Genomic DNA, 25,856 nt, shown 5'->3' on the forward strand with positions numbered 1-25,856 from the left:
GCACTAAAGGAACAGCCCAGAGGGGTAACAAACAACTTCATATAGATGGAGATGTTGTAGATTAAACCAGATCCTTCTGCATGCAAAGATTGTGCTCAATCATTATGCAATAACCTTTTCTCCAATCCAGATAGATGAATCAGAAGTGTGTTTTTAAAAAGAAACAAATAATTGATAATGTTTTTTCATTGATGTGGTACATCTGCAGAACATGAATAGGGATGAGATGCTATTTAAACAACAACAACCACCACCAATACATACACACAATGGAACATTTTCATTTAAGTGAATGTATTTTTCCAAATTGGCAGTACTTGTTTTTGAAGCTTAAGAGAACTGAGGGTTGTATACAGAGACGAAATTATATCCTTGTAAAAGATTTAAAGCACTTTATCCAACGATAAATCCACTTCCTCCTTGTGGCATTTCAGACCATTTACATTTGGGTATTTAGCTCAAAGACTGGCATGCTTGCAACTAGGAGAAGAATATGCAAAGTTAAAGAACACCTCTGTACTGCCCCTCACTAGGGTAAAGACAGTTCAGGCATAGGCAAACTCAGCCCTCCAGATGTTTTGGGACTACAACTCCCATCATCCATGACCACATAGAGATAGTTTTACACAGGTTTCAATAAAGAAGAACCTGGGTTGTGGTGCACATGGGTGAACCTTGCTCTGGAACTCAAGTAAAACAAGTAGTAATATTACAGGATGCACAGAGCCGGATTTAGGTTCTAAAGCTACTGTAGCCCTAAGCTACTGAAGGTAATGGGGCCCTTTATATGTCCAGCTGTCCTTTGTCAACAACAAATTGTCGCTGTTTCTTGTGTTGAATAAATGCTATATGGTAATTTATGGACCTAATAGGTATCTAGAGCCATTTGCACACAACAAATGTGCAAATAACAATTTGTGGGGCCCAACATAGGAGCCTACACAACACAACACACTACTGATGTATGTAGGTTTTATTTTATTTGTTTTTTATCTTATATTTTGGAAATGTATATCCAGTTTTTTCCCCTTTAAAAATTTTTTGGGCCCCCAAGAGAGTGGGGCCCTAAGCTATAGCTTGTTTAGCTTATACGTAAATCTAGCACTAGATGCACCATTCCTCTGCCAATACACATGCAGAAGGCTCTTAGAATAAATGGGTGGTCTGGGCACAGCTCTCTTATCCCAATCAGATCTTCCCTTCCATCCAGCTTCAACTCAGCGCAAGCTGTTACGGATATGAAAGGAACTCACAGAAGACCAACAGGACAAATGGAGGCCTGTACACAGGCAGGAAGATTTGCTGGGTGAGGTAGAAACACAGAGCTCTGCTGAATCTATAGAAAGTCTTCACACATGGGTGCTGCGCCCTTTTGTGTTCTAGACATCTAACCACCTACCTGTTAATCACATTTACATTATATTTGCTAGCCAAAAGAGGCTTCGAGAACTGCTCTGTCTCAGGCTGCACCTGTACATTTTCATGACTTGTGAATGCAATCTGCTTATCATCTCCAGACACACACGCAGTTAAGAACAGGAGGTAGACTGCACAGAAAGAGGGACACAGCAAAATGCTGCTTTACTTGCTTAACATAGCTAAATGAAGCTGTCTTCTTTAACTAGATGTGCTACTGTTTTAAGGATCATTGGAATCAATGAATCCACTTCCACAGCAGATTGAAGGAATTAAGGTATAAAGCAGAAGCTTACAGTTAAAGTGTTTAGAATACACCCAGAATGTTCCTGGAAAGGAGTCATCTCTGTAATACTAGCACAAGATGTTGACACCTCTCCAAGCTCTTGATACCAGAGGGTCAGTTTGCACAGTATTTTCCTGGTCACTTTACCCCTAATTATTCTTGAACATGCTTGTGCTTGCTGAAGGATGGATAAACTGCTGCATTGCACAGATATGAGCACACTCAGTTAATGATTTCCATGAACGTGGTACCCCTCTGATGACAGGTATCAGTCCAGAGTATATCTAGTGACTCGTGAGTACTTCCCCGCCCCATACAAGGCTTACCCAGCAATGGCAGGCAGGCACATAAAAAGTGGACAGGGAAATGTGGCAGTGGACGCATGAGTGGCTCACATCTTCTACACTCCTCATGTAATGAAAAATGCAAGTGATTGCCTTGGACTTACGTGTTCTTCTGAAGCATACAGAACTTCCATTAGCCGCTGGACAAGGTCATTATTTTCCTGCCCATGTTCTTGACAGAGAAGCTCGATCTCCCTTAGCTTTCCAAAATAGAAATCCCTTTCCTTCTCCACACCTTCAAGTGCAAGTTTTAATGAATGTACCTGCAAAAACACAGCAGTTCTTAACACTGGATATGCTGCATTTGTCAGTCTGCACAATTGTTAGGGACACTGCATACTTACATACCATAAACACAAATAGAATTGAATTTATACTCTTACACTCTGAAAAACAAGTGTCTATCTCCCAATTAATCACCAGTACCCTCAAGAACCATTTAAGACAGCGTTTAAACTAGTGCTATATGCACTTGTAAGTATTTTCTTTCACAACTGATATTCCAGGCAAGGAAATATGAACTTCTAGAGGGTCAACATGGACATAAATGTGAGTAAGGAAGGAAAGAAGCAAGACGTATTGTTTCCCTTTTCCCATTAAGGCATTTTTCTGTGACAGCTAGGCTAGAGCTGGACAACTCTGCTGCACTTGCCAAGTTTGATGCCGTTAGAACTCATTTAGCAGCACAAAGCTATCAGGAAAGACACACTGTCATCACCTTGTTTGGAAACCTAGGAAATGTCACTGAAACATTCAGGCAAACGGTAGCTTCCCATTTGGTGACTTAAGCACGTTACCTGTTCGCTGAGCTGTATGACTTGTGTCTCCAAATCTTTATCAGATTTGGATGCTGAGCTGCTTGGGGGTGTCTTTTTTGCTGACGATGGACGAGACGGTGTAGAGCCCGGTTTTGAAGCAGGACTGGATTTGGCAGCACCTGGGGGAAATAAAAACACATTAAGGTGTTTTGGAAATGCTACTTGTGACCTTTACTGCAGAATTGATTTTCATTCAATGTTTACCATTTCAATTGGAAAATGTTTAACGTACTCGACAGAATTGCCCAAATTGTTCAAAGTGGTATGCTTTCTAGCAGCCATCAATCTTTCAGTTTATTTAACTTCATAATTGAGAAAACAAAGTAATTGCTTCATGTATGTTTTGAATCTGTACATATGATTCAGCAGACCAACACAATGCTGCACAATTGAAAACAATGGAGAAAAAAACCCCAAAAACCTTCCTGGTACATTTACATTGGGTGCCTCTTAAACACAAACCTTTTCTTTAATCTTAGAATTTCCTTTTTGAGAGAGAGAGAGAGAGAGAGAGAGAGAGAGAAGAAAGAAAGAAAGAAAGAAAGAAAGAAAGAAAGAAAGAAAGAAAGAAAGAAAAGAAAAGAAAAGAAAAGAAAAGAAAAGAAAAGAAAAGAAAGAATTTGGGCCATCTCTGTGGTGGGCTCAATGCAGTTCACACATGCAAGTTTTCTGCAGTATCCAGAAGATGTCATCCTCATAAAAACATTTCCCCATATGAGCCTGTATTTACTTTTTATGTGGGTTTTAAATGATAATAGTAATAATGGTTCTTCTGCACAAATGCCAAACCCGTGTTAGCGTTTGGCTTACTGTATTTTCTGAACCAAGTCTCATGGTTAAACTCTTTCCTCACTTACAATAAATGGTAACCAAGGTTAGTTCTTACCAGTCTGTTTTTCGCATATGGCAAACACCTACCTCCTTATTATACCTGTCAATAAAACCATTTCCTCAAAATATTATTTGACCTGTATGTCAGATCATTAGCCACTTCCAACTTTTGACTCATTCAGATGCACAAGTCTTTCCTTATAATTTTGTTCACATCACAAATGATGTTCCCAACAGTTCTACACTCTTTTCGTAAGCAGCAATTTATTTTTTGCCCTAAAGTGATACATAAACTGGATATAACAAGTTTCAAGCATATTACAAAACTCACAGTCATTATATTACTACATGTCCTAAAAGCATAATTACTTCACTTTCATTAGGATTATAGAGATTTTCCCCTGCGGCACCTATTTTTTCTTGCTGCAAAAACAAATTATTAGAGTAATAATAAAAATCCCAAATAGAACTCATTCATGTTGCCTGAATTCCTATGGCTTCATACCTTTTATATCAGACTGCCCAGATATATATATCTTATTTGGAGAGATTTCCAAAAATTGATTTAATCATGGCTTTTGCCAAAATTTAAAAATTAGTATTACTTTAGTTTAACCAATGGCAAAAGCTGTTTTGCACATAATGGTAAGACAAACTATGGCTTAATGTGAATGTATGAGCTCCCAGAGAAGACACTGCTACTGTGGAGCTTCTTCACCATGTCTTCCTGCTGCTCTGCTGCTCTGAACTAAGCCATGGTTTGGGCTTAGAATGTTATCCAAACCCAGGCTCATGGTTTGTCTTGCTCCAGGACAAACTATGAGCTGTAATCTAGGTTTCTTCTTGGGCTGACAGCTCGTGGTTTGTCTAGAGCAAGAAAAACCATGGCTTAGTTCATGGCAGTGCAAAAGCAGAATGAGAACCAGGGGAGATCAGCAGTCATTATTTCACCTCATGGAGCATTCATACTTGGGCATTCATGCTAAGTAATGGTTGGGCTTAATGTGAAGTGCAACATACAGGGTGACCCCACTCTTCTGCCTTACATAAATACAGTCACAAGAGCTTGAATGCCTGAACTTTGCTTGTTATCTGCGGTCTGTACAGTTCATTGTAAGCGCTATGTATGCCATTAACACAGTTTTAAATTGCATACCATATGCAATATTACCATATTTTTCGCCCTATAGGACGCACCGGCCCATAGGACACACCTAGATTTGGGGGGGGGAATAAAGGGGGAAAATATCCCCCCCCCAGGCGCAGCTTCGGCATCACTCTGGGAGCTTGCGGCTGGGGGAGGGGGAAGCCCGCTGCCAGCCTCCAAACCACGTCGGGAGACAGCGGGATGGTGTGCTGTGCCTCCCCGCTGTCCCCCGAGCTTGCGGGGCTGGCGGTGGGGCTCTTCTGCAGCCTGGAGAGCTAGAGGGGTCGGTGCGCACCAACCCCTCTCGTTCTCCAGGCTTCAGCGAAAGTCTGCATTCGCCCCATAGGACGCACACACATTTCCCCTTCATTTTTGGAGGGGGAAAAGTGCGTCCTATAGGGCGAAAAATACGGTATGTCAAAAGAAAGCACCAGATTTTCTCCTGAATCTTGATGATCTTTCTTTGGCTAAACTATTTTGTTCTGTGTTATTGAATACCCTGCTGGAGTCCTAAAACTACTATATAATTAATGTATTCCCAATTAGTACATTTTTTAAAAAAAATCCCCCCTCCATATATTCAGAAACTTTTCCTTAGATGTTAATGAAGGAGTGTATAAATGTCACTTCAGGCTAAACACACACACACTGTTGACTCCATTAAGAATGCCAAACTGCAAGGGAACTGTAGTAAGAAATGTGAAAAGTTCTAGTAAAATCTAATTAAGGAACCAAAGGAGGTGATAGCCATTAAAGCAACTGGCCTAAGGGTCAATGTTTCAAGCAGCAAAATATATCTAGGAATGTTTGCTCTTACTTAACTTATTTGAATACTAACAATGGGATAGAAATGGGATTCTTAAGTTTGTTAAATAAGTGCAAATGCTGAGGGAAGTCAGACTTATCCACACATATCTAACGGCAGAATCGTAAGTATTCAGATGAAAACTATTGTTTTAAAATTACACTCCAATAAATATTAACAGATCTGTCTACACAAAAATAAACAAAGTTGCAACCAGGAATCCTGATCGCGTGCAAACACCCCACAACAATAAATAAATGCAAATGCTGGAATGAGACAAACTTAAACTACATTGCTTATAAACAAAACTGGGATGACTAGCAGAGCAAAGGGCATCCCTACAAGCAAAGAGTACATGAACAAGACATTCCCACAAAATGGGTCTATGCATAGGTGCTCAGAGGAACCACCCATATTGTACTCATAATCCTTTGTTACATTTTATATTTGGCTGGTCTTGTGTGCTGGTACATTGGACGAGCTTTGCTGTTGCTTGGTTTGTGATGTCATGCACTTTTGTGCTGTCTGACATGGTTGTTTTTGTGCTGATAGTCAATGCCATGTATACCAATCTCTCAATATATTTCCACCTTCAAATAAGAACAAAACCATTTTTTTTTCCTTATGAAAGGAATGCTAGACATCCACAATTGCTGCTAGCCTCCCATAGTTAAGGTAAAGGTAAAGGTAAAGGGACCCCTGACCATTAGTTCCAATCGTGGCCAACTCTGGGGTTGCGGCGCTCATCTCGCTTTATTGGCCGAGGGAGCTGGCGTACAGCTTCTGGGTCATGTGGCCAGCATGACTAAGCCACTTCTGGCGAACCAGAGCAGCGCACGGAAACGCCGTTTACCTTCCTGCTGGAAGGTACTTATCTACTTGCACTTAAACGTGCTTTCAAAGTGTTAGGTTGGCAGGAGCTGGGACCGAGCAATGGTTGCGGGGATTCAAACCGCTGACCTTCTGATCACCAAGTCCTAGGCTCTGTGGTTTAACCCACAGCGCTACCCGCGTCCCTCTCCCATAGTTAGATAGACACATTTGCAAATCAAAGTGGGATCTGTTAAAGGCTCCACCAATTAGATAGGTTGCTCTGGCAGGACTACTTAATAATATTCAATCACTTTCCTCTTTTTAGCCACCAAACACCTCTGGGCAATCCTTATATAAAACTTTAACCCCCTCCCAAGAAAACAGCATAGAATTTGCATTGTTCATTATTTATAAAACCATGAATTTACTGCTGTTTTGGTGCTGAATTAGGATTTCTTGGTGTAAACTTATATCTGAATTTCACAAAACCATAGTTTTTAATCTCCAATAGTTTTCATCTTGTACCTCTGCAAAGTTTATTGAAATTATCACGGGGGAAACAGAAACAGTTTAACCTTATTTACAAGGGCAGTAAGCTGATACAAGACATGGGCTCTTTTAAAAAGCTTGATGTTTATATTTTCATCAGGATCAGTAGTAGAGCCCACGCTCTGCATGTGGAAGGTCTGGGTTCAATCCCTGGCATCTCCAGCTTAAAAATGAAGAGACAACCAAATGATCAGGGGGCTGGGAGCAACCTCCCTATAAGGAAAGAGTTCTGCATAGGGGGCTTTTTATTTTTATATTTAAGACGATGCATGACAGAGGTTTCTAAAATGATGCCTTTCTTCCTCTGCCATCATACTATACCCTCAGGAGCATCAAAACAAAATGATAAGCGGGGGAATGAAGACAGACAAAAGGAAATAATTCCGCAACAGATGGAACTCACTGCCACAAGATACAGTAATGTCCACTAGCTCCCATCAGAGAGGATTAGACTCTTGGAAGGCAAAGCCATTACCGGAGTCTAGACAGGAAGGCCACATGGAAGCTGAGGATTCAGCTGGGGAAACAGCCAAATGGACGGGGAATAATAATAATAATAATAATAAACATTCATTTCTAAGTGGTGTAATGTTGCATGTTGCATTTTTAATTATGGGTGCTCACATATATGCATCGTGATTTTTTGTTATGCAACTCCATACAGCCAGATCCTGTTTGTAGCTTGAATTCCTTTCTTGTGGGGGTTGGGAAGCTTTAGGAATGTTTTGTAGTGTATTAAATAATTTCTTGCTTTACCATTTTGTCCGAACTCGCAATAGTACAGGCAATCCTGAGAGCAATAACATTATCCAGTAGCATCCGCAGGTCACCAACTCTGTAGTAAGTCAACTCTACTTTCCAAGTAAGAGGCAAGACAACATCAGGGTGGTGAAGAGATTAGTCCTAAGGAACTATTTATGCTACAATTTCCAAGCTGCATTATCCCTGACCTGCAATGACTTGCTAGAACAGTTGCCCTCTTAAGGCACAAGAGATTTTCTGCCATTCTTCATTCATTTAAGTGGGTGAAGTTCGTATTTCTCATGTTTAGTCTCTCAGTTCTATTTTAACAAACACAACATACTTCATATATGAAATAACTTGCTTTTTGAAATGCATTCTATTTCCAGAAGAAAAAGAAAGAAACAGATGCGAGACTCCATGGGGCACCAAAAGTTTCATATAAAAATACTGATAATAATTCCATCTTGTTATAGTGTTGCTGGGGGGAGGGGTTTACTTTTGAAACCAGTCTGTGGAAAATTGGGAAGCTAAAGTGAAGTTTGTTAAATACACATACAGTAATGCTTTTCAAAGTAAAGTTTGAGGGTCTCCCCCTTATTTTGCCATAACATATTTCTGTCTCGATTACAAACGGCCCATGTGTGTTTCAAACACGCCTTATCTCTTTAAAATAAATGGCCGTAGTAAGAATAAAAAGACTGAGATTTGGGTAAAAGCCAGGGAAGCATGCTCTGAAATGCATCTTTTATTACTGAGCCATACCACTTTACAAATTTCCTATCAGAAGCAACTATGAGATTAACATTTGTACATCATGATTGGTTTTAACACCTCACTACTTATGCTGATAACAATATTAAGGAACACCCTCAGGTTTGTTTTTCAAAGTATGTATAGTTTGTCACATGCAACCCTGATGTTACCCTTGATTAAAATGGGCACTCTTTATTCCTTACTCAAGTGGGATTTGCCTTTACTAACACCGCTATCATGCTGAGAGAAAGGTCACAGCCAAATCAGCTTATATTGTGTGTGCATTGTGCATATATGCAAGAGAATTATCAGACGTCCCCGGGGATGTAAATATTCCCAACCAGTACCGCTTGGAAGATAATCATGCAACACTTCAACTCATAATTATTAAAGCAGAACACATATTATAACTCCCAGTCCAGAAAGCCATAGAATACAAGCTAACTTTTAAAAAACCAAAAGCTTAGATCAAATCATTTGAGGAGGAGGAGCTGCTGTTGCAGCAGCCACCAAGCCCTAGTTAAGAGCAGTATTCCACAAAGGCTCTCCAGGATAAAACTGTCTTTGAAAAGAAAGCATCAAAGGGGCCAGGCCAGGATGGGCCTGTGTGGTGGAGGTGGCTCACCCCCCCCCAACATATGGGGGGACGTGACAACACACCAACCAGAGCACCTGATCAGCTTTGTTGGTGCAGTTGCGCAGCACCAACCTCATCACTGTTCTGCCCCGCCCTATCCAGGTAAGATGCAGCAACACCCCTGTCAGGAAGAAGGCTCCACCCCACTGAATTGGACTGCTATTGAGCCAGACACACCTCTCTCAGAGGTTGCTCTAAAGCTGTTAACAACTAAATAATGGCAAGGATGGTATTTTTCTGCCTCTTCAAGTGACTGCAGCACAATAACAACTGCCTGGTGGTTGGTGTTCTAGTACCCACTCAATTACATGGTTACCAAATGATTAATAATAATAATAATAATATATTTTATTTATACCCCGCCCTCCCCAGCCAAGGCCGGGCTCAGGGCGGCTAACAAGCAATAATGAAAACAAGTTGAATGAATACAACTTAAAAACAAGATTAAAATACAACATTAAAATATTGAAACATTAAAATATTAATAGTCATAACTTCTAATTCAGGGGTAGGCAACCTAAGGCCCGGGGGGGCCAGATGTGGCCCAATCGCCTCCTCAATCCGGCCCACAGATGGTCCAGGAATCAGTGTGTTTTTACATGAGTAGAATGTGTGCTTTTATTTAAAATGCATCTCTGGGTTATTTGTGGGACATAGGAATTCGTTCATTTTCCCCTCCAAAATATAGTCCGGGCCCCCACAAGGTCTGAGGGACAGTGGACCGGCCCCCTGCTGAAAAAGTTTGCTGACCCCTGTTCTAATTAGTTTAACTAAGAGGAAAGCAATGGAGTACTGCAAGAACTTGCGTGCCACACTATTGGTCTCCCTCGCCTCAAGATGCCCCCTTCCTTAAGCCAACACACCCTTTACCTCAGCAGCCAATGCTTGCAGCTAGAACAGAAAGGAAGAATGGGGTCAGCCATGGTCTGCTGGAGGCCAAAGGATCAGTTTAGACACACTGTTTTGCTACACAAAAGCAGGAACAGTTTGAGGCTGCTTGGTAGCAGAGATACCCTTTAGCAGCTGCTCAAAGCAGAAGGGGAACCAAGAGATAGAGAAAGACTGGGAAGCTGTGGAAGTTCAAAGAGAGTCCCTCTCTTGGGGAGATAAATGGCAGACGACAAGGGGGAGTAGCTCCCTTCCCCTTCCCCAGTCAAAAAAGGAGGCTTTATTTGCTATTGCTTGTCCTTGCATGCCCTCTAGTGGTTACTAACAGGAGTGCAATAACCCAAAGCCTTATTAGTGCCAAGAAGGCTTTATTATTATTATTACGCAGCCCTTGTCTGGCCCCTCTCTCAGAAGAACTGGGGAACCCCTTTCGTTTTTCCACTTTGTGTTATTAAAAGCTTAAGTGCCCAGTGAAAGCCATCCCTGCTGGGAGTTGGGAGTCCAGCATAGCACCAGTCTCATAAGAATGTGCAAGCTTCTGTTTCCACGCTCTTGCCCTTTCCATGACTTGGATAAAGCCTTCTGTGCAATGAACTTTGAAGGCAGGCCTTTCCCCTATCTCCCTCACACTGGAACGTCCAGTGCCCCAGAAAAGCCGCTCCCAATGGTGGGGGGATCTTTTGAATATTGTGGAATATGGCATGGGGGAGAATAATGGGAAGGGAAAAGCTGGTGCAAATTGCAGGTGCACCCTCTATCACTCCATTTAGTCCAATGCATTTACATCGTCTTGTAATGCGGAGCGAGTGGCTTAATAATGTTCCAGTTTCAAGACTGTCTAGAATATGTACATTATAGGTAGTTATCACTCCTATTTATTTCTGTTCAGAATACAAATAGCCTTCTACAATCAGGCCCAATTAAAGGTCTTAAAAGCAAGAGAGCCAGCCAATCTTTTTTAAAATTATGCAGACAGCATTCGAATGAATGTCTCCACAAAGGAAGATCTATATGCTGCACAACAGACGACTGAACTCTCCAGAAAAGTTTAGTGATCATTACAGCATAAATGAGGAATGCTTCACCATCACCCTGTCAGGGACTGCATGTCAGTGGTGGACAGGAGCCCAAGACAATGGTTGGTAGCAGAGCCGTCTTTCCTATTGGGCTTACTGGCACATTGTGCCAGGGCGCTGGCCTCTCAGGGGCGCCCCAGTGAGTGGGGAGCTGCGCGGTTTTGCTGGCAGCCTCCCCTTTCCCTGCACGCACGTCAGCTGTGCCCTGTCAACCATATGGCCGGCAGGCGTGCAGCTTCCTTTCCAAGCCTCCATGGGAGGAGAGCAATCCCCGCAAAGGCTTGGGGAAAGGTTGACAACTCTGGGAAATGGGGGGCGGTGGCGCTGGAGGGATCTTTGAACCACGGCGCCAGATATGCTTAAGATGGCCCTGGTTGGTAGGACTACCCCTTTTATCCCCTCTAAACTCTGCCACCCTCTTTCATCTCTGTCTCCCCATCTCTTTCTTTGTATCTCCCCCTTCCCAATCTTCTTACCTAGTAGGCTACTTGGGGGAAGGAGAGGTTGCTCCTGCAAAAGATCTCAACTGCTCACTAGTGAAAGACTTCCTTCCTTTGTTATTCCATCACTTCACCTATTCTGGTTTTTCTATTCCCCCTCACCAGCATGAAATGAGCCCTTTGGCAGTCCATTCCTGATTTCAGAAAGGTAAACAGGTACCCTAACAATTCATTAGAGGGATACCTCAAGACATGCCCATTCGCCTTTCAGCGGGTATTCATATATGTGGCTCAGTAACTTAAATCATAACCAAACCAAAACAACTTTCTGCCTGTGGTTCCTGAGTGACACATTTGACTTGTATAAAAGTAATGCTTTGGACTCACAAAATTTTCTGTTTTACCCATTGTTGCCACTGTATCACCAATACAAATAAAATAAGAGACAAAAAAATAACCACTAAATGGAATCCCCACATCCCAATTAGCAATCATTATCTATCTATCTATCTATCTATCTATCTATCTATCTATCTATCTATCTATCATCTATCTATCTATCATCTATCTATCTACAGTACATCATCTAAACATATTTTAAATAAACATATATTGATATATTTTCTATTACTGAGCCAGCACTTAGGATGTGGAAGCCTTCCAATCTCCATAAAACTAGATTATGTTAGCAGTTTCCTGTAAGGATAAACGTGAATAAGAAATAAGAGGAGCCACTCTATTTCTTAACACCTCCTATGCCTATCAGCAGGAACGCTAGCTAGGAATTTGCTCTCCTTTAAGTACAAAAGGACTCCAAGGGATTTATTACCTACGATTTAGTACTCTAGTGAATCATAGCACAGCTTTTTAAAAGGAACGGAAAAAGAAAGGCCAAAAGATTTATATCATTTAAAGCATATTAGCATTTAAAATTCCTTCACTTGGGAGCTTCATAGCGGATATTCTGTCCTTTTTACAAAATAAATTGCAAGCAATTAATGAGAAAATAAAATAGGCACACTACCATAGTGCTAACTGATCAGCACAGTGCTTTCTACCAATGGAAATAGGGGTGTGGTGTTTTTTTAAAAAAAGAAACTTTTCAGATTAAAGGTGTGTGTGGTGGGAGATAGGGCTCATAATTTGATGCCAGGGGGACGCGGGTGGCGCTGTGGGTAAAACCTCAGCGCCTAGGACTTGCCGATCGCATGGTCGGCGGTTCGAATCCCTGCGGCGGGGTGAGCTCCCATTGTTCGGTCCCGGCTCCTGCCCACCTAGCAGTTCGAAAGCACCCTTAAGTGCAAGTAGATAAATAGGTACCGCTTTATAGCGGGAAGGTAAACGACGTTCCGTGTGCTGCTCTGGTGCCGGTTCGCCAGAGCAGCTTCGTCACGCTGGCCACGTGACCTGGAAGTGTCTGCGGACAGCGCTGGCTCCCGGCCTCTAGAGTGAGATGAGCGCACAACCCTAGAGTCTGTCAAGACTGGCCCGTATGGGCAGGGGTACCTTTACCTTAATTTGATGCCAACAATATCATATGGATACTGCACAGGTGTGTGGTTTAGGGGCATGTCTAGGCAACAGAAAAGTTAAAAATGAAGTATCCCAAAGAGCAGCACTACGAGGCTGGAATTACTATGCTTACCTAAAATAAAATACTATCAGTCCCTTTATACACCATCATAACTGGAATTTCATATATCACTATGGGGCATCATACCCCCCCTCTTCAGTTTCAAAATATTTATGACACAGTGCCCATGGATGACATGAAGTGCAAAAGAGTCCCCTCTTTACAATTCAAGCTACCCCTCTAATTATACTCTGTATTAAAATAATTGTATTATTGTACCGTTAACAAAATCCACCTGCAGAAAAACCAGAAGTTTACAACAATGGTAATACCTGCTGTAGGAGAGTTTGCATGATGAGATTTTTTTGGCAAATTAAAGATCTGTTCACCAGGATCAGGCGGTGGAATAGCATCTTGGCCTTGCCGGGCCTCCACTGGATCATATTCTTTCCCATCATAGTTAGCATCAAAGAATTTCTTAAACCACTGTATGAAGTCCAAGTTGTCTTGGAAGCGCCCCTTCACTAATTTCTCCACTGGAATAACCTGCACAAAACAAAGCAAGACACACCAGTGATTTAAAGTGATAACTGAGGCGTTTCAGTGCCAATTCATTTAAGAATTTTAAAACCATACATTGTCTAACAAAACAATATCCAGTGCCATATATTTTATTCTGTTTTGCTGAGTTAGACGGCAGCCTCATCTTAAGACATCCTCAGAGTAATATTACTTTATTGCTTCTACTTCTGCTGCTACTACTACTTCTTCTTTTGAGATTTGGTAGACAGAGAGAGCATATGTTTTGAAGGGCTGGATAAAAATTGTTTGAATAAATCAATGAAATAAAAATTGAGAAATATAGTGAGCCAGAAAACACATCTCTGAAATATATGACTATAAGTTATCCTTTCAAAACTCTGTCATAACATGTTCTATAGTTACCTTATCCACATTCATTCGTTTAAATGATGCTTGTAGAAGTTTGAAGTTATGAATATATTCATGTTCCAGCTTTGCTTGAAATTTAACTTTCTTCAAGCTAATACAGCCTGGGAACAACATATCCATGAACTGGCAGTAAGCTGCACCTGAAACAAGAACAAGAAAACACAGCATATGAATCACAATGCAAGTCACTGAAATGGTAAACATTTGTTCACAGAAGACAAAGTAACCGGGCTTACAATCTGCTGCTGCAATATTGTGCATGCATAAAATCCGTATCTTATCTTGGTACTGAATACATGCAAAATGCAGAGTTATTTTCATACACTGGGCAAATCTTTTAAGAAGGTTTTCTAGTTAAATCAGCATCATTAACAGATAAGGGCAAAGTGGATGGGGAACCACATGTTGAGATTCCTTCATTGCAGGGGCCTGGAATAGATGACCCTCGGTGGTCCTTTCCAACTCTACAATTCTACGTTCTTTGACACATCCATCGGATTTAGGTTCCATTGCTTTTGTATGACACGTTCTTCTAAATCATGCATAAAATAGAGACACAGGAGTCTGCAATTAGCCAATAGGATGCTAGGTTGTATGCCTCTGAATCCTAGTTGTTGGGGCTCATGAGGGAGAGGGTGCTATTGCACTCATCCTGCTTGTGAGCTTCCCATAAGCATCTGGTCAGCCCCTGTGAGAATAGACTGCTGGACTATTTGAGACTTTAGAAGAGCACTGCTGGATCAGACTAATGCTCTTAGGTTGTGTTTTGTTTACAGCAGGGGTGGGAAGAGGATCTAGCAGGCAGGCAGAGTCTGAGCTCCCCCCATGAGCCATTGTGACAGGGGGGGGCGGGGCAGCCAATCCCAGTGGTTCTTGGCAGCCAGCCCTGCTTGCCAAGGCACAATTGGGAGTGCACTTCAAGCTTCCTGGTGGTTCCTCTGCAGTCACATTTTGACCTGCCCCATCCTATGATGTCAGGTGAGGACGTGATTTGGGGAAAAGCAGTATCATGGGCCGAACCAGGACCCCCTACTAGGTCTAATTTGGCCCAAAGGCCACAGTTTACCCATGCCTGGTTTACAGGATGGCATGAGTAGCAACAAGTGTAAATTTGATCGCAGTTCACAAATTCTAGTCCATGGCTATCAATTCCAAGAAGCCACTTCCATTGTTAGGAAACCAGGACAAGGACTACTGAGCACAAGGCAAGGATGAAAAGGAGCTGGAAGGCAAAGACACAAAATTGGAGAAGTATCTCTGTTGAAGAGGCAGAAAGGTTCTGCTAGGTTTCTGTTTTTGAGTTCTCAAGATGATGAGCTGCAGTGGGGAGAACGTGCTGGACCATCAAAGGTCAAAGTTTTCCAACTGTCCCACCTCAACCCATTGGCTAGAGATTCTTTTAAGAAGGAGCTGTTCCCTAAGGATTTATTCCTGCTCCCTCTCAACATCTTTTTCTTTGGGGTGGGGGCTGCCCTTTGCCATTCGTCAGGAATATGAATGTATTCGGCTTTTAGTCCTTGTTTCTTAACAATAACATTTTGCTGTATTAATTTTTTTTGTAAGTTGCTGTGAGGTTTTTTTTCACTTGAATTTTGTATTTATGTGTTACCTTTGTGAGCTGCCTTGGGGTCCTTTTGCGGCCAAAAGATATAGAAATAAACAGGAGCAACAGAAACAAGCAATAATGATGGTGGCAGATGCTTTCAGCTTGCATGCGTATAGATGAGGATCAGAGTTCTCATTCAGCCTTCCTCAAACTGGTGCAAGTCCTACCAGTCAGCATTAAAATCCTATACACCATTACATGAAGTTCCACTGAGATGAGTGGAGCTTTTGCTAAGTATATACATAAATCTTTATTTGTCTTAATTCACTGCTTACAGGTATTTACAACACAAAATGTGTGTGCATGGCTATTGGAACAACTTGTACATTTGTTTGCACCTGCCAAGTTGATTATATACAACTGTGGCACAGACTACTTGCCCATTATCAGCACTATTCAATTAGTGTTCACAGGCCATCATTCCTTGTCCCTTACTATTCGGCTAGCTTTGTTGCCAATGACAGATACTTGTGTTTCTCCATCTCCCTGGCATCTGTTTTGTCCTTTCTATTCAGGAACCCAATTTCATGATAATCTTCCATACAAATACTGAAGATGGGGAGAAGAGAGAAAGGAGAACTGCAGGCGGTTGACTTATTAACACACACACACACACACACACACACACACACACAACTTCCCAATTCAAAGTATAATGTTTCTTTAAAGCAGATGTCTGCCTACAGAACCTTTCTGGTTAGTTTACACAAAATGTAGAACACTCCTCAAACCTGATTTGGAAGTAGAACCTGTCATCACATGAAACAGTGAAAAGGAACAACATGTTAAGAGAATACTAATCCACGTTATGGGATTTGGAGGATATGCCCTCAAGAGGCATGTAGCAATAACCCTAGCTAGTATTAAAAGCCATAAGCAAGAGAATCAGCAGAAGAATAATTAGAAGATAACTGCTTTGAAAACTAACCTTTTATGAACCACAAAAATGAGCCCATACCAGGAACTGCACAACCAAATGTTTGCTTCAGGCACACCCTCCTCAATATGCTATTTTTGTTGGAAGAGGTAAGTAACAATGACTGTGTTCTCATGTGTAATACTAACATGTTTTGTGCTGTCTGAACAATATGTTTTTTAGGTTCATGTATGTCACACTCAACACTCCCTCTCCCACATGGCCAGAAGGACCTGGACATCTGCTGCATTTAGTTTCACTTTCCATGCATCTTAGTTTGTCCTCACTTACAAACCAGAGATCTGTAAACAAATTCTGGTTGAACAAACCAGCTTCATAACCCATGGGCTGAAGCTGACTTGGTTTGAAGTTGACTTGTTTTCAAATCAGCCAGAATTTGTTTTAAACCATGATCTCTGGTTCCTAATAAGGCCAGAGGAGGATTCAGGGAGATTGAAACTAAATGCTTCAGAGGTTGTTCCGTAAATGTTTTAAAAGCTTTAATGATTTGTTGTTGTTGTTGTTTTGGGCAATAGATGTTATTTGTTCTTAAGGTACTTGATTTAGGATTTATGGCATAAAGGTGGATTGAATCTCTAGCTGAGAGGGCTCAATGCTGGAAGTCATTTCCACAAATGGAAGCCATTACGCTTATCACTATTGTGGAGAGCGGAGAACGTCTGACCCTCCAGATGCTGTTGGACCCTAACTCCCATCAGCCCCAGCTGGATGGGCAATGGTCAGGGTTCATGAGAGCTGGAGGCAAGCAGCATCTGGAAGACTAGAGGTACCACACCCATGGTGCAGAGAACAGCTGACGTTTCAGGGTAGGAAAACCACAGAACTCTGCACATGATTAAAAGGTACTCTTTCCTTTTGTTAGTACTGGACAATTACTGGTGTGGAGAAGGAAGCAACTATTTAAAAAATGTTCCAAAAGTCATCAGTTGTCACTGCTGCAAAGGACCCTAACCAGAGCTGTCAACATTAAATATACCTTTTGGGGGGCATCTTTCTGAAAGTGGTCCAGTATTTCCTTTGATAGCATAATGTGCTTTATTTCCTCTGGGGTATTGATTTAGTCATCAATGTTTTCAATATTTGCAGGCTGGGTTACAGATTGTATTTGCAAACGTGGCTGTGTTGGCTACATGCATGAGTGGTAACTTCTTTTTGACCCAATTAGAATGCAGAAATTCTATACTGCTTCTAGAACTGAACAGAAGGCAACAGACAGCAGATTATACCACTGCTAGTCATTACACAGATCTGGCAAACTAACCCTTCCTTTTCGTTAACTTCCATTACATGTTTGTTTATGTACAAAAACAGAGTCACGGCCTATCACGTACCATCACAAAAAGACTCCTTAACTAATTCGGCATAGCAGGCCAAATATTGCTATTTTTAAAGTTTTAGTTATTTTCTTTTTTAAAAAAAAGGAAAGAAAGGGACATAACTGCAGTTTGACCAACTTCACAGTATATACTGTCACTAATACGTACAGCCTTCAGAAGCTGATAAAAGAATAATTCAAACTTGGTTTAACAATCAATCTCTGTTCACAGGAAATTCTTGGAATTGTAGCTCTGGAAGGGTAATAGGGGGCTCATAACAATTCTCTGAACCTTTATGAAACTACAGCTCTCAGGATTCTTTGGGAGAAGCCATGACTGTTTAAAGTATTATCATACTGCTTTAAATGTATGGTGTGAATATGGCCTAGGTGTCCAACAAACCTATAGAAACTATCAGGGCACAGAAGGCGGATATACAGTTGGGTGATATATTTATCTCTCCTTCTACACAAGTGCCATAAGAACCCTGAATCTTATAGTCAGGCACAGAATTCAGCTTTTATCCCAAAAGACACAGCTTTCTTTAAAAAGACAAATGAACAAGCCTGGTGATAATCAGAAAGGGCAGAAGGGTTGCTGAGAACGATTAAGCTGGAAGCAAAGCTCCAGTTCCCTTTACTACACTTTACTATGACTGGTAAGAGTGGAATAAATAGAAAAAACAGAACAGAATCAGCATGCTGAATTATGTTAAGGGTGTGCAAATTTGCTTAACATGTACCATCTAAACAGGATGAGGAATTCAGCTTTGATTGGCACAGAATTTGTGTTACCCGAACACATGATATACACTGTCTAGATTAGATTAAACTTTCTGTTAAGCTGCTAAGAGTTGTATCTGTTTGATGCTATTCTGATTCACTAATTTGTACATGGAAACTGCTGTATATATGTGGCTGGTTGCAATGGGAGGAGTGTGCGCAAGAAGTCTAACTCTCCTGGGTCTTGACACATCATTCCTTACATCTCTCTTCAGCACCACTCCCATGGCCCAGAAAATTTTTAGTGTCACATTGCTTCTTCTCCCTGTTAGATTCAGCTCAGGTATGGTGAGGGAGTTCTCCCCCTACGCCCAATCCAGTAAGACATCATGGCCTTGTTAGCTTAGGAGTCACGTTTGTTGCACCTTTGCAACAAAGCCAAAACCTGGCAGCTGCTGCTGCTGCTATGACCTCTGAGTGTCTCTCATGTTCATCTTTGTGGGTATGTGGGTTTGTCACACAGCCAGAAGAGATCCCAAACAACTGGCTTTGAGCACGAATTATTTTTCTACCAAGAATACATACACACACACACACACACACACACACTTTCCAAAGAAGAACATGGTATAGTTGGTAAGCTGGGGACAGCACACCCAGTACTCCTACTGTCAGGGACTGGGCAGAGGAGGAGTAATAGTGGAGACCGCCTCCCCATCCTGATCCTTCCAGGGAGGAGGAGGAGGAAGACAGTATAGATTTACAACAAGGGTTTGAAAGAGGTCGTAGCTCGGAGGCAGATGAAGGGAAAAGTTGGGAAATCATGGGAGAGCCAAAATACACCCAGCTGACATGTTGTCATTAGAAAGCATTCCAGACCCTCCATCTCCCGGAACCCAGCAAGCCTTAAAAATAGGAGAGCAGAGAACTCAAAGACAGAAGGCATGTAGCAGCACCCGTAGAGGAGATGATTATGATGATGACGACGATGAATGAGGAAGTGGGAGAGAGGGGGGTGGAGATTCACTCAGGACACCGCCATTATCCAAGAGGTTGGGTTCTACAGCCTCTCTCTGTAAAGTTTGAAATAAAAAAGGACTGTAAGAATCTTTTCCTTGTCTTTATACTTTCCTGCGCAACCAGCCAGCAGCCACTGACAGCATCCTGACACCTACACCTCTTGCACTGTTGAACAGGTAAGTGCAGTCAGAGCTCAAAACGCTGATCATCAGTCTGGGCAGGGGCGAAATCTAAGCACTCCTTCCTTCTGTTCTCTATGTAATCAGTGAAGTCAGAACTGACATAGTTTGCCAGCTGACTGATGGGTGGAGACAGGAATATCCTTGTGGATGAAGTGAGTACATAACTATGTGTGAACACTTTTGGATGGAGGCCCATATCACCATATAAAAGATGTGCTTATCTGAATACTCAACTTGCAAATACTTTCTTGTTGAAATAAAAGTTACTGCCTTCACTTTAATGCATCCCACTCCTTCACATGTATGACCACTTGCATACAGAAAGCTATTTCCCAAAAGAACTATAATATTAAAGGGTCTGGACATCAGAATCTTAGGAGTCTACTAGGTAGCAGCTGAGGAACAAGCTCTCTACAAATTCACAGATGGGACCCACACAGCAGCATCTTGCAATAAAGTATGCATGATGTTACTTTTTGGCAAGAACAGAAATAGCTGCAGAGCAAAAGCAGATTTGTTTCACAGTGACAACATTCCAAACTTGTGAAAGAAACTTGTTAACATTCTTACTTATGAAAGCTACTTTGGGTTAAATGTTTGGTTTTGCTTTCTAGATACTTAGTTGGACAATGAGTTTCGAGAAAGAGCACTGTATGTTGTTTACAAGTTGGTGTAATGGGTTTTCCCACCCCACCCCCCCAACTCGACTCACACATATGAAAACAAGTTTCACCAAGTTCAGAGGCTGCACACAGCTAAAAAACTGTATCAAATATACATACATATGGGAAATCTTTGGCTCTCCAGATGTTGCCAAAGTACAACTCCCATCATCCCTGGCCAATGACCATGCCAAGTCAAGTCAGGTCAAGTCGTTTTATTATGGCCAATGACCCGTATCAAGATAAAAATACCAATTACAAAATTTAAAAGCTCAAAGCGGTTAGAATGTCTTATTACTTCAACTAATTGGGAAATGTATTTTTTAAACTTATATTCAGATACTATTTCTGGAAAAACCATCTTAAGGACCATCTCCCAATATGGCAGCCTGTATCTGTGTCTGAAATTTATAGTCTTGTAGCCCAACTAAAATCAGGGAAGGCCCCAGAGCAGAATTTAATCCCACCACAAGTTATTAAAAACAAATTGGGCTCCTGGGCTCCTATTCTGGCCTCTCTCTTTATTTGCATCAATCAATATGGATAAGCTCCCTTTGACTGAAGGTTGGCAGTCATAGTTCCCATTTTCAAAAAAAGGTCAAAGAACGATCTGGCAAACTACAGATCAATTTGTCTACTTAATACCATTAGCAAGTTCTATGCAAGACACCTACATAGGAAACTCTTGGATTAGCTGGAGCAAGAGAACATTCTAGCAGACAAAAAAGCTGGTTTTAGGGAAAGGCGATCTATTATCGATCAGTGTTCCATATTACATCATTTGATTAGAAAATATTCCTCTAGTGCAGCGGTTCTCAACCTGTGGGTCCCCAGATGATGTTGGACTACAACTCCCATCATCTCTGAGCTCTGGCCTTGCTAGCTGGGGTGATGGGCGTTGTAGTACAACAACATCTGGGGACCCGACCCACAGGTTGAGAAAGGCTGCTCTAGTGATACAACCTCTCTATATGCTGCCTTTATGGACTTTAGAGCAGCCTTTGACTCTATATCCTGACCCACCTTGTGGGAAAAACTGGATACATCTTTGATCAACAGACAGTTACCCTATCTAATATGAACATTACACAAAGGGACTTATCTTAAAGTAAGATATACGCCCCAGGAGTCATCTTACTAGAGCAATTAAAACTGAGAAGGGAATTAAGCAAGGCTGCATACTGGCATTGGTCATTCTTTCTGGGGCTGATGGAATCACAGTTCAACAACATCTGGAAGGCCAAAGGTTCCCCAGACCTGTCTAGATTTTGCTAATGTGATCAGAATGTAGAGGCCTATCTGAAAACAAGCAAGATAACCACATCCCTACAGATCTTGTGATTAATTTCAGGAAGTAAATTTACTGAAATAGAAGTATGGCTTGAGGATTTGCAGATAAGCAGCAATAATCACAAGAAAGTCAATACAGTAAAATAATTAAAAATCTGTAAACCGATGCAGCCTATGTAAAGAAGCAAGATCTGTTTAATCTCACTCTGCCTTGATCTAAATTCTCAGGAGAGCAAAGTGTAACCAATTAACCAAACATATCACACAGCCTCCATTCCACAGCTATAGAGAGAATGTTCTTTCAATTAAAAGTACATATTGCTTTCACTCCATGAATTCACATTACAATTTTAATCTGGAACATAACTGGATCCTTTAAAAAAAAAAAAAAAAGCTAACAGTGCAGTCAAGTTGTTTAACCTTTGATGGTCTGCTGCTATAACTATTAAGAAATAAGAATATGTGAAAGGCTTTAGAAAGGCACCACAGGCACTATAGAAGTAAAATTACAGCAAGCAACATATAAACAGAACTGCAGGGTTCTGCTAAGGAAATGTCTGGACAATCTGGATTTCTGAAGTGAGAATCTGCCAAAGCTTCTAGATTAGAGCAGAAACAATCACAGGGCCTTGCTAAATATGTGCTGAGTCATCTAATAAGATGCATTGCAAATCACACTAAGCCAAAGCATGGCTTAGTTTGAACACCTAAATTTAAGAGTTCATGGAGACGAGATGGCAGCCTTCAGCAGCCCTCCTGCTAAGCTAAACCAAGATAAGGTTTGGTTTAGTTTGTTTTCTAAATCTGGGCTTGTGGTTTTCTCCTTCAGGGACATACCATGAGCCCAGGTTTGGACAACACACTAAACCAAACCATGGCTTAGATTAGAACAGCATGGCAGTAGCAAGAATGGGGGAGTAAAATGGCCACAATCTCCTCTCCAGGAGCCCATGCATTTTCCAGGTTCAATTTCAGTTGCCGTTCCACCTAAGTGGTATCTCAAGTCTACAATCCAAATTTAGCCATATCTGAATGTCATTAGCACCCCTACTGTAAACTACAACCCAAAATTAAAATATTAAATGGGAAGCAATCTAGATTTGTGCCAGAACTCAGCTCCAGAATCTGTTTTCAACATCAGGACTTCTGGATGCATATCAAGGAAGAATAGCCACACCAGGAATTAGGCAATATGTGTGTTATGACATCTGTATTGTTCTCTGCCTTGAATCCCATTTTGCCACTTGCAATAATGGCAATAGTTTTGTCACTCTGTCTTCTCTGCCAGCCGTTGCATATCCTCTGCAGAGATGTATCCTGGGTTCCTCTATAATCCATGCTTATCCAGGAGTAAGTCTTAAAAACTCCATTTTGAAAACGAAGGTGCAATTTTCTTACACCCACAAGTTTCATGCTAACTGGAAACACATCTTGCTTTATCTTTTCTTTTTGCCATTCAATACTTTTAAAGGAGTGCCCCTAGATGCCACCAAAAGAAAATACCTAGGGTAAAAGCACGCAAAGGAAAAGCTGCTTACAGGCTATCTATTCTTCTTGGTTGTGTGTTTGTCTCTGCTAAGTAGGCAGAATGCAGAACAGGGTTCCCTGTGCTTTCTGACAGCCCACTTAACTGTTATGTGCCAAATGACCTCAGTTCTAAATTTAGCATGCAGATCTACTGACACTGATTTGTGAAAATGAAACCTAAAGTCTTTTCCATGCATAGAAAGGCCTAACATTCTTAATTCGGGGTGTGTGCATGTTCTCATCGAGAAATAGATTTTTTTTGTCCCCAGGCAATAGGGTTGGGTCCTGTATATATCCATGCACTTTTGGGAAAACCTGAGCAGAGTTAGAGTATTCCAATTGCAGCTGAACAGGGTTGTTCAAATGCACAGAAAGGAATGCAGAATCTTAAGAGGCAAATAATTGTTCTCATAAGGGATGAATGAATCTGTCAGTTTCTTCTTTTGCTAATCCCAAGCTCAGATATCAGGAAAATTCATATACATTTAGATAAGCATTTCACCTAATACACAGTTTTGCAAGCAATTTTCTCCATTATAATGCATTTATTTTACAACCCCTCCCCATTGCATACATTTTTATACACACTTTTGGTTGGAGAACTGTACTGCAAAATCCAGAGAAGCACAATTTTTAAAAAATGAATATAGCTGTGCTTTGGTTTGCATATTGGTTTCAGAAGTGCATGTCAGGTAGATTTGCATTCAAAATTAAACTGGACAAATTTCTAGTTTTTATCCCATCAATTATTTTAAGTAATATGTTGCTGAACAAACATATTATTTTGTATTGCCATTGTTTTCAATTTTTTTCAAATGTTTTGATTTTTTTTCTTATTTTAAATTAGTTCCATATCTTGCATTTTATTAAGTTATTTATAATTCAGGCAAACTAACCCTTCATTCAAAAGTTGAATTTCCTCCTGCCTTTTAATTTTAGATTGCTCTATACAGTGGTACCTTGGGTTACATATGCTTCAGGTTACAGACTCTGCTAACCCAGAAATAGTACCTTGGGTTAAGAACTTTGCTTCAGGATGAGAACAGAAATCGCATGCTGGCGGCACAGTGGCAGCGGGAGGCCCCATTAGCTAAAGTGGTGCTTCAGGTTAAGAACAGTTTCAGGTTAAGAACGGACATCCGGAATGAATTAAGTACGTAACCAGAGGTACCACTGTACCAGGCATAGGCAAACTCGGCCCTCCAGATGTTTTGGTACTACAACTCCCATGATCCCTAGCTAACAGGACCAGTGGTCAGGGATGATGGGAATTGTGGTCCCAAAACATCTGGCGGGCTGAGTTTGCCTACGCCTGCTCTATACAGTCAAACCAAAGTCTGACTGTGCCACTCCTTCTTCTTCTAGAGCTCCCTTCCTGACCCAGCACTTGAAAAACAAAAACCTAGCACCTGTGTAGGGTATAGGTTTGGCCACCAGGCATATGGCAGTGCCTAGTCCACAGAAAACACTCTTGTCTTACATAAACTACACAGCTATTTCATGTACACACATACCAATGTATAACACACATCTATGCAGCAATCTATTTTAAAAATGTAATGCTTTGAAGAAGGGCAAAGGAGTATCCAAAGATAAATCCATGGCCAAGAACCCAAATCACATGCATAGTTCACCTACGAAAATGAACCAGACTAGACTACAGATGAAGACCACATACGAGGTGCAATGTGGTCTTGAAGTAATATACAGATCAAGTATTTACCCACTGTACACTGCTCTTCAAAAATAAGGACACATACATGGATGTGTTTTCTCACACTGCTCTGATACACAAACTCCCTTCCTCCCTCTGTCTCAGTATCTCTCACACACCCACACTCAAGGAACTTGTTCCTGATTTAGCTGCTGCTACTTATTCCTTGCCCCTTTTCTGTATTGCTGCTTGTTCATTCAGAAGGGTACTCTACCTCGAAAAGGTTGCTGGGCTGGCCATAACAGCAAGCTCAAACCTCAGCCTCCTGTAGAGGGCCAAAGCAGTAAATGAGCAAGGCTGCTAAACTGTCTCCTTTTTTGCTATCACTTCTGAGGGTGTGACTCAGGATAGAAGACAACCACTAGGAGTGATGCAGTACAGTGGTACCTCTGGTTGTGCTTGGGATCCATTCCGGAGCTCCGGTCAGATCCTGAGGTGTGCGTATCTGGAGGTGTTGCTTCTACGCATGTGCATGGTGCGTAAAGCGCTTCTGCGCATGTGTGCATGGCGAAACCCGGAAAAATACTTCCGGGTTTGCTGCGTACATATTCCAAAGGATATGTAACCAGAGGTGAACATAAGTAGAGGTACCACTGTACTTGATAGCTGTTTCTCACATCTGCACAACTAGGGATGAGGTGAGTAGTCAAAGCAGAGGTGCTTGAATATGTAGGTATCCCTGCTCAAAAGATTGAGTTGGCATGGAGCAAAGAGCAACTCACCACTGAAGACCCCCCTAGTCCCAAGGCTCTTCAGTGCTGGGTCACTTTTACTACACTTACCAGCTATTTTAGAAGTGTACAGTGGAT

General features: G+C 41.4%; 1 protein-coding gene and 1 long non-coding RNA gene across 4 annotated transcripts in view; one reads left to right on the plus strand and one right to left on the minus strand.

The window, feature by feature from the left end:
- LOC144328708 (uncharacterized) overlaps positions 1-25,856 on the plus strand; it is a 66,505-nt gene that overhangs the window by 14,044 nt on the left and 26,605 nt on the right. The gene's annotated exons all lie outside the window — the stretch shown is intronic.
- MAPRE2 (microtubule associated protein RP/EB family member 2) overlaps positions 1-25,856 on the minus strand; it is an 87,610-nt gene that overhangs the window by 3,389 nt on the left and 58,365 nt on the right. For all 3 annotated transcript variants that reach the window (XM_028737030.2, XM_028737029.2, XM_028737028.2), the window contains 4 exons: positions 14,066-14,211; positions 13,453-13,666; positions 2,844-2,983; positions 2,151-2,309 (listed from right to left, as the gene is read on the minus strand). In XM_028737030.2, the coding sequence (XP_028592863.1) occupies positions 2,151-2,309; positions 2,844-2,983; positions 13,453-13,666; positions 14,066-14,211 (659 nt within the window). The remainder of the gene's footprint in view (positions 1-2,150; positions 2,310-2,843; positions 2,984-13,452; positions 13,667-14,065; positions 14,212-25,856) is intronic.

Source organism: Podarcis muralis, chromosome 8 (assembly GCF_964188315.1).
Source record: "Podarcis muralis chromosome 8, rPodMur119.hap1.1, whole genome shotgun sequence".
NCBI lineage: Eukaryota > Metazoa > Chordata > Lepidosauria > Squamata > Lacertidae > Podarcis > Podarcis muralis.